The following is a 10,034-nucleotide window of genomic DNA, read 5'->3' as shown; positions in this document are numbered from 1 at the left end:
TTGTTCAGATGTGATTGGTACAATCAAGTTGGGAAGACAAGAGGGGTCAGAGATGATGGACATTTCAAGTCCATCAACATCGAATCATTTTGGTATAAATCGGACCCTTTCATTTTAGCCACTTAGTCGAAGAAGATATTTTACCTGCCTGATACAGCTCTAGGCAAAGATTGGCGGATTGTGCAGAAATTTGAACACAGGGCTATGTATAATGTTAGCGAAAAAGATGATCACTGTGCTTTTGTACACCAAGATGATAGTTGCTCGGATACAGAGCATGATGTCCAAGAAGGTGATGCTGATGAAGGCATGCACAATTTGCAAGATGATGGAGAAGTCACTATTGTTGAAGGTAAATTGGCAGACCTGATAGCAAGGAACAAGAAAGCGGCCTTGCAAGACAGTGATGATGAAATGGAGGAAGATGACATGATATTCCAGTACTACAGTGACAATGGCAACATGGAAGTCGATGATATGGATAGTGGAGACAGCGATGATGATTGATCCACTATGTGCTGTTGTGCTGGTCCGTGTCACTGAGCTAATTTCCTATTTACTTAATTAGTAGCAACTGTAATAAATATTTATGCTTTCCTTCGCCAAACATCTATTAGTTACGGAGTTACCAAACATCACTTTTTCCTGCTTTTGCTCTGTTAAAGCATATCTTATTAAACTCAGAAAACAGAGTTATTTCCATGTTAAGTGATTTGCATGCTCTATACAAATATGGCTTATAGAATAATCTGTTCATTTGGAGTGGACACAGCATGTTCAATGTACCTAGTTTTTTTAAATGAAATGTTTAATGTAGCTGTTCCAGACTTTGTTAAAGTATAGGGGTTCCAGACAAGAACTGGAGTAAGCTCTTATCTTTTATGTAGAACTCATTAATATTGCATTACATTGATCTAGTTTCCAGATTGTACATGTTCTTCCATTATTCTGATGCATTGCTTTTATTGTGGGAAATCCAAATCTACATGTTCCGCATTTCACAGTTTGCAGCCCCATTACCAGCTTCTTTTCATGTTAAGCAGATGGAATATTTCATCAAAACATGCAGTGTTAACTGTTTTATGCATTGCAGGACTCCGACTCAGTGGAATTGACATGATGCCACCTGCACCCTCAGCGAGACCCTTTAGTGAAATCAACCGAAAAGGAGCAGGAGCTGTACCAAATGGATGTGCTACAGACCTACATGATGAGTCGGAGGATAGTGACCACAAGATGTGATGCTTTCCTTGTACTTGTGGAAATTACCTGTAGTTTTTGCTTTCCTTGTACTGTTGATGTTTTAGCTCCGTCATTGTGCTGATCACTTGCCTAATAAAATGGGAAGGATAAGTTTGGTTTCAGATTCTGTACTTATGCTCAGTTCTTTCTGCAGCTCGTCTCTATTATCTGAACAAAGTTATGTGACCGAGCGAGGCTTGTTCTGAAGATTTTGCTTGCCTATCTTTTTCTACCAGGCCGCGTTTAGTTTCCAAAAAAATTTTGGGCAAAAATTTGTGGGGACTTTTACAACACTAATTAGTAGTATTAAACATAGATTAATAATCCATTGTCAATAATATGCGCTATTTCAGATTCATCCAGTGAAAGTGGACACATCACTTTGGAGCTGAGTGGAGTGGCATGGGACATGCAATCGCCCACAGCTATATATCATGCTGATGAGGTCCCCTTCTGCGCGGATGATTGAACCGCTTACTGCATCCGGGCCCCATCTGCCTTGAGCAGCTCACGACCTAGGAACGAAGATTGAGGATGGGGGACAGGGTATATGCAGTTGGATTTGGGGGAAAGGAGGTTGAGCCCAGCACAGAAGATGAAGAGCTTGAAGCAGTGGAGGCCTTCAAGTCCTGCCATACAAGCTCCAAAACGGGACTGACAGATGAGGCACAACGCGCTGTTGTAAGTGCCATTCTGATTTGTGATTTATTTATTGTGCATGACCTTATGTATCAAATACTGTTGGCAGTTAGGAAAGTATCAATTATGGCTTGGCTGGCATGTAAAATATGTGCATTAGGTGCAGTTTTTATCATAAACTTGATTTGAGATAATGTGTTGAGAAAATATGTGCAGTTTTTATCAAAAACTGTTGCACTAATGTACTATATGGCTTGCATTGACTTATATTCTGCTGGTTTGCATTGAAGCTAAGTACATACATGCATAGTATTTATTCATGTTGGCTTCTACCCACCTAATATTCTGTCGTTTGAATTTTTTTAGTCTGAAATGGAGGCTTTGAAGGCAGCAGCTGTACCTGATGGTGAAGAGCAAATGTCTAGTGCACAAGTTGTTGCCAAGGTGCTCACCGAGGACAGCTCCATGTCAAACACATTTCTGAAGAATGCTGGTCTACAGTCTCGGTGCTCCTCAAGATCAGCTTCATCAATTGAAAGGGATCTTCAGGAACAACTTGAAGCTGAATGACAAGCCAAAGCTGCCCTCGAGGAACAACTTGCAACCTTGAAGAAGAAGAGTGAGGTTACCAAGGAAAATCTTGCCAAGGCCCAAAGGCAGTTGGATGAAACCACAAAGACAACAGAAGAGACCCAAAGGCGTTTGGAGCAAACCGAAAAGACAGCACAAGAGAACAATATCATCCTCCGCCATTTCTTGAGCTTCAATGGTAACTCATCCTAGACTTATGAGCTGTTCCCTTGTCCCAATCTAATGTTAGTCAAGTTCTGTGTTGAACTTGTGTCAGTCCATGGTGTGTTGAACTTATGTTGATCATGGTGTGTTGAACTTGTGTCAGTCCATGGTGTGTTGAACTTATGTCAGTCCAGTGATCATGTGGTGAACTTATGTCAGTCCAGTGGTCTGTGTTGAACTTATATTGGTCTGTGTTGAACTTATGCCAGTTCAGAGATAATGTGGTGAACTTGTTGAATTTATGTGTGGTGAACTAAGATGTAAGTTCTATGACCTGCTATGTGATCTGAGCTATTGTACTTCTGTGATGAAAGAAGACCAAATACAGTGACATTTTTTGGTGCTTTTTGTGATGATAAGGATGTTTTCCATGATGAAAATGGACATGTTTTGTGACGAAAAAACATTTCAATGGCAGACACGTGGCGCAATTTGAAATGATCCACATGGTAGGGCCAGTGAAGGACACATGGCAGACGCCACATCATCGGCCAGCGTGGTAGATGCCACGTCATCCACTACGTGGCAAAAGCCACGTCATCTGCCAGTGTGGTCGACGCCACGTCACCTGCCACCTGGCACACGCCACGTCACCTGCCACATCATCTGCCAGCATGTCACCCCAAGACACATCAGCCGCCGGCATGGTCCACGCCACATGGCATTTCCTTTAGTGACGAATTTGGCGATGTCCTGTGACGTATATACTTTTGTCACTGAAGATTGTCTGTTCCATGACAAAGGTCGTTTCGTCATTGAAAAGTTCACTTCTCTGACGAATTTGTCGATTTCATCATGGTGGGATAAATGTGACGGCATATGCATGACGAATGAGTTTTCATCACTAATTCGTCACAAAACATCTTCAGTGACGTTTTGATGGCCTACTGTGACAAAAATGAATCGTCATCTTTGTGAGATTCCCTACTAGTGCCTACGCCTTTTATCAGCGTAGCTTTTCTGACGAGACTGTGCGATCTTCAAGTTCTTTTGGATAAGATGGACTTGTTCTTCGGCCTCTTGAACCATGTCAGGCCCAAAGAAAGTTCTTTCTCTGGATTCAGACCAATTCAAAGGAGTACGGGATCGACGACCATACAGTGCTTCAAATGGTGCCATTTTGATGCTTTCTTGATAACTATTGTTATAGGAAAATTCAGCTAATGGCAAACATTCATCCCATTTCTGCGGATAGGTTAAGACACAGGCACGAAGCATATCCTCCAAAATTTGATTCATCCTCTCGGTTTTGCCGTCTGTTTGAGGATGATATGCAGAGCTGCGAATAAGACGGGTTCCCAAGCTAGTTTGTAGTTGCTCCCAAAAGCGAGCAACGAACTGGGTCCCTTGATCAGAAATGTTGGTCTTTGGCACACCATGTAAACATAGTATGCGATCCATGTACAACTCGGCATACTTCTTTAACTCGGCATACTTCTTTGCTAGATATAGAGTTTTGACTGGAAGGAAATGTGCTGACTTAGTCAGTCTGTCCACCACGACCCAAATGGAGTCGTAACCCTTTTGAGTTCGAGGTAAGCCTACGATGAAATCCATACTGATATCTTCCCATTTCCATTCAGGAATATTCAAGGGTTGAAGAGTTCCAGCTGGCCTAAGATGACTAGCTTTAACCCTTCGACAAATGTCGCATTCGGACACATACTTAGCTATTTCTCTTTTCATCCTCGTCCACCAAAATTGTTGTTTCAGATCTTGATACATTTTATTGCTACCTAGATGGATTGATAGTCGAGAAGTATGAGCACCATCAAGAATTTGTTTTCTGAGCTCAAAATCCTTAGGCACCACTATTCAATTTTTGAACCATAACACATTCTCACTATATTGGTGGAAGCAATTGACTTTAGGATCTCCTTCTGATATCCTTCTCTGAATTTCCTTCACCCCTTTATCTTTCTTTTGTGCCGCGATGACGAGATCACGAAGAGTCGGAGTGAGTTCTAGATGGGCCAATGTGCCATGTGGTGCAATGCTTAAATTCAGCTTTTCCATTTCAAAGCAAAGAGACTCGCTTATTGGTATAGATGAGATACAATGACAGTGAACTTTGCGACTTAGCACATCGGCAACTACATTTTCCTTGCCAGGATGATAATGCACTTCGAGCTCATAATCTTTAATCAACTCAAGCCATCTCCTTTGACGCATGTTCAAATCAGCTTGAGTGAAAAGATATTTGAGACTCTTGTGATCAGTATAGATGTTACATAATGTACCTAGAAGATAGTGTCGCCAGATCTTCAGAGCATGGACCACAGCTGCTAATTCAAGATCATGGGTTGGGTAGTTCTCTTCATGACGCTTGAGTGATCGAGAAGCATAAGCAATCACTCGGTTCTCTTGCATCAGAACACAGCCAAGTCCTGTGCCGGAGGCATCACAGTAGACATCGAAAGGTTTTGTAGTGTCAGGCTGGGCCAAGATTGGTGCTGAAGTGAGAAGTGTTTTCAATTTTTGGAACGCTTCCTCACATTGACTACTCCAATAGAACTTGACACCCTTCTTAAGGTGTTCAGTCATCGGTTTAGCAATTTTGGAGAATTCGGGAATGAACCGACAATAATAACCAGCTAGACCCAGAAAGCTGCGAATTTCAGGAACTGAAGTTGAGGCCTCCCAATCAAGTACATCTTGTACCTTACTGGGATCCACAGAGATACCCTCAGCAGATATGACATGACCGAGGAAGGGAACTTCCTTCAGCCAGAAGTCACACTTGCTGAATTTGGCATAAAGCTGGTGCTCTCTAAGACGCTGAAGTATTATGTGAAGATGATGAGCATGTTCTTCCTCATTCTTGGAGTAGATTAAGATATCATCAATGAATACCATGACGAATTTGTCTAACTCCGGCATGAATACTGAATTCATGAGATACATGAAATAAACGGGAGCATTGGTTAACCCGAAGGACATCACCAAATACTCGTAAAGACAATAACGAGTTGAAAAAGCTATCTTTGGTATATCTGCCGGTCTGATTTTGATTTGATGATAGCCAGATCGAAGATCTATTTTTGAGAATACTTTAGCTCCAGCTAATTGATCAAAAAGAAGATCAATACGGGGAAGGGGATATTTATTTTTGATGGTGACTGCATTGAGAGGTCGATAATCCACACATAACCTTAACTCATGATCTTTCTTCTTTACGAATAGAGCCGGGCATCCCCAAGGTGAGGTGCTCGGTCGAATGAAATCTTTATCTTGCAACTCTTGCAACTGAACTTTCAATTCAGCTAACTCATTTGGAGTCATTCTATATGGCCTTCTAGATATGGGTGCTGTGCCAGGCTGTAACTCAATGACAAATTCAATATCCCGATCTGGAGGCATGCCTGGCAAGTCCTCCGGAAACACATCGGGGTATTCACAAACCACCGGAATTTCTTCTAAAGTTTTGCCCTGAAGATGACACAGTACATTGGTTGGAATCTCATGCCGAGAGAGATGAATATCCATAGAACCATATGTGAAACAGTTGAACTGAATGGTGCGGGAAGAGATATCGATGATAGCGCCGTTCCTTTTCATCCAATTCATTCCGAGTATGACATCTATCCCTTGACTTGGAAGGACAATGGGAGTGATCGGAAAAATTTTTCCTCCTAAGTTAAGGGGAACATTTCGAACTACTTGGCCGGTATTTAATCGGGTGCCAGGTGTCTGAATAATGTAGGGTCTCTCTAGACATGTCACTTGTAAGTGAAGTCGTGCCACACATGCTTCACTGATAAAGGTATGGGATGCTCCTGAATCAAATAACACAGTAACAGGGCAGTGATTAATGGAGAACATACCCGCCATCACTTGGGTGCCCTTCGGAACTTCCTCCAGAGTGGTGTAATTCACGCGACCAGTCTTAGCAGGTACAATCTTCTTTTTCTGATCCTTCTGGCTGGAACCTTGACCCAGTGCAAGTGTCTTATAGTTATCCTGCCGAGGTGGCATATGGCAGTCACGTGCAAAGTGCCCCAGTTTACCACAATTATAACAGGGATAGTTGTTGGGGGCGTGGAGCTTGTAACATTAGAGGCCTCTGCTGCTCCATCGGGAAACGTGGTGCCCACTGCTGCTGTTGTTGTGGTGGTCTAACGACCCATCGACCCTGCTGCGGAGGGCGGTTTAAAGCCTTCTGAGTTCCCGTCTGAACCAGTTTGTACCTCTGGGGTGCATTGCTGGAGGATCCCACCGGTGCCTTCCTTTTCTTGTCAGCTTTGTGCGCCAACGTAGCATCTTCCTGGGTGATGGCCTTATTAACTAGCTCTGTAAAGTTGTCACAAGTAGTGAGAGCTAGCTTGTCCTGAAGCTTTGTGCTGAGTCCCCTCCTGAAACAATCCTGTTTCTTTTCATTAGTATCCACATGGAAACCACCATACTGGGATAGCTGACTGAAGGTTTGGGCGTATTGCAGAACCGTGTTAGTTCCCTGCTTCAGTGCTAGGAATTCCGCCATCTTTCTCCTCATCAAGCTAGTAGGGATGTGGTGGGCTTTGAAAGCTGCCACAAACTCATCCCAAGTGAGACGTGTGTTGGCGGGGAGTAAAGCCTTGTGATTGACCCACCATATCTTGGCAGGGCCTCTCAGCTGTTGCGCTACAAAGGCAGCTTTATCCCTTTCTGTGCAATTGAGAATGTTAAACTTGTCCTCAATTGTGCGAATCCAAGCATCTGCCTCAAGGGGATCATCGGCTTTATGGAACAGAGGTGGCTGGGTGGCCAGAAAACCGACATAGTCAGTTTCTATCGGTGGTGGCAGGGGAGCGTGTCGACCTCTGCCGGCATTGACTTGGGCTTGCACCAGTTGCCTTATCAACTCAGTCTGCTCGTTGCGGTCGGCGATAAGAGCCGCAACAGCTTGAGCCAAAGATGGAGGTTGTTGTGGCTGTGCTCCATGATTTTCTTGGTCATGGTGGGCAGCGTGGTTATCACCCATCTGCAAAATAACCATCCCCTGGTTAGCCATTCCGCTATCAGGACTAATTCATGCAAATAAAGAATGTGCATATCTAATATGAACACACGGCATGAATCATTTCCCTCGCGATATGGTTCACCAAGGGAAAAATAAAATGGCTTGCTTCCGCCCAGAGTAACTCTAGCATATGCAATACTAAACATAGTTCAACAGGACTTCAGATTCATAGATATTCAAAGCACAGCTCACTGGAGTTCCAAAATTTTCAAGTACCCGCAGAATAAATTTTTGTTGTCCAAAAACATAAATAAAATTTACTGAAGCACAACACTAAACAACAAGGCGATCAAACCCAAACTCAAATATACAAGATGCATGCACGTTCTATCGTTTCTCACCAAACAAGTACCAATATATGGTATACGAGGACGAGCGGTGGCACAATTACGTACTCTCCCTATATATAGACTAGTCATTCCTACGATCAAGGATTTCATAGCACGCTTAACGTGGTTAGTTTATCTATAGAAGAACACAGAGTATAAATAACCACTTCTGGACCCTTCGTGCCAGCACTCACGAACGGTCCCCATGTGTCCTACGCCACACGAGTAACGCATATGCAGTTTCCCACATATTCACACATATATTACCATCCACTATAGAGATGACACCCAAACATTCAACGCTGAATGGGCAGCGCTGCATATGTCATAATAACGTATTCACTTCCCGTACACGGCGGGACATCCAAGGGTAGACGTGTCCCAAGGGTCACGCTCATGGCCAACCGCATGACAGGTTTACATCTCGTAACATTGACTTACGAGATGACCATGATTACAATCACACGGTATGAAATCCGCACTCCATATCAGGCGGCAGATAGCGACAGGCTCGTTTGAATTGAGCCTTATCACCTCCTCGTATGCTCATCATACGGGACCCGCGCACGTATGAAACACGTGGGCTATTCTAAAGGACTACCAAGAATGCATACCTTGCTTACCTTAGCGTAGGTGCATCATTACCGAAGTAAGGTTTAACAAAAAGTAAAAGTTGGAAGTACTGGAATAAAATAGATACTTAGATGCCACCTAACTCATGTAACATAATCAGGGCATACGAACAATCTATCCTATTCCTTAGCGCATCTAGCGTCAACTTTTCGAAAAACCCAAAATCGTTGCAAGGTAAGAGTTACTTAATTAAGCATGCCAGTAATCACCCCAGTGCAATTTAGAGCTCTGATGCCAGTTGTAGTAGATCCGCCCAAATTAAACCGGCTTAAGTGCGCTAACTATCATCTTAATGAATAATCAAGTTACCTCGCACTTAAAACGGTGTAATCCGGCAGTCCGTCAGGTAATTCCCAATTAAACTACTGTACTCCAGGATCACAATTGCACTAGAAGTCTCGTACGAAGACGAGCACAGGTGATACATGCATACAGAGATATCCAAATTAATTTACAACACTGGTTTTACATAAAAGCTTTAAATACAAACTACAGAGTTCAAATACACAGCGAAAGTTTAAAACCGAGTTCGAAATACAATACGGTAACTACGAACGACGATACAAGGTGAGCTCCACATCCTGCCCATCGATGTGATGCCAACCTGCCCGATCTTCTCGGGGAAAACGGGGCCCACTCGACGGTCCGACCCGGAGGAAGTGGTTGTCCAATCCAGGACGCACAGACCTCCTCGAAGTCAGTGGGAACACAACCTGCTCAGAAGGGTTACAACAACAACCCTGAGAATACTAATACTCAGCAAGGCTTACCCGACTATGGGTATACTTAGCCCAATAGCTAGACATGCAAAGCTTTTTGGCTCTGGAGTTCTTTTGCGGAAAGGCTGCTAGCAGTGAATCCTTACTTTCAATATTTTAGCTCCATTTAGTATAGCGAGTATTAACTAAATTTGCTTGAGTATCTAGAGCACACATGGTGGATCAGATTATCCTTCAGTAACTCACAAGCCAAACCTTTCAATTCCGTTCTCATTCCAATTCTTTACTACGATGTGACACAGTGACCAAGGCTCTCATATCCGTGAGTCACGGCGAATCGATCCGATTTAACCTTGCAAGGTGGACCCAACCAACACGACACATGTATGCCCCGTCGAGCCACGCGCGTCAACTATTTCCATTATTACCACGACATCTGAACCACGCCTGCTAAAACCCAGGTGATGGGCCCCTCACGGTGAACTCCCGGAGAACCCGGAGGTGGCATCCTATCCAACACCCACCAACTCCCATGCCCAGCATAGCAGGACAGAATTCAAACTATCGTTATAAAGCAGTACACAACTTACCGATTTCGACCACCTCCTACTTCCGGCATGTGGTTAGTACTGATCAATCCTCGATCAACAATGCCAACAACAGTACGGTCCTCAACCG

General features: G+C 43.5%; 1 protein-coding gene across 1 annotated transcript; it reads left to right on the top strand.

Annotated features, from left to right (window-relative positions):
* Window positions 1-1,725: 1,725 nt before the first annotated feature.
* On the top strand, window positions 1,726-2,733 carry LOC120710605. Its single transcript, XM_039996241.1, has 2 exons — window positions 1,726-1,923; window positions 2,248-2,733. Exons 1-2 carry the CDS (start codon window positions 1,777-1,779, stop codon window positions 2,449-2,451), a joined length of 351 nt encoding a protein of 116 aa, XP_039852175.1. The 5' UTR covers window positions 1,726-1,776; the 3' UTR covers window positions 2,452-2,733.
* Window positions 2,734-10,034: the final 7,301 nt, after the last annotated feature.

The sequence above is a fragment of the Panicum virgatum genome, chromosome 5K (genome assembly GCF_016808335.1).
Source record: "Panicum virgatum strain AP13 chromosome 5K, P.virgatum_v5, whole genome shotgun sequence".
Lineage (NCBI taxonomy): Eukaryota > Viridiplantae > Streptophyta > Magnoliopsida > Poales > Poaceae > Panicum > Panicum virgatum.
Note: the sequence above shows the minus strand (reverse complement) of the source record. Positions and strands in the feature narration are given on the sequence as shown.

Bases quoted from the DNA above. Each gene is read 5' to 3' on its own strand.
- LOC120710605 (XM_039996241.1), top strand. From the start codon at position 1,777: ATGGGGGACAGGGTATATGCAGTTGGATTTGGGGGAAAGGAGGTTGAG. The intron at 1,924-2,247 runs GTAAGTGCCATT...GAATTTTTTTAG, and splicing joins ATGAGGCACAACGCGCTGTT to TCTGAAATGGAGGCTTTGAA.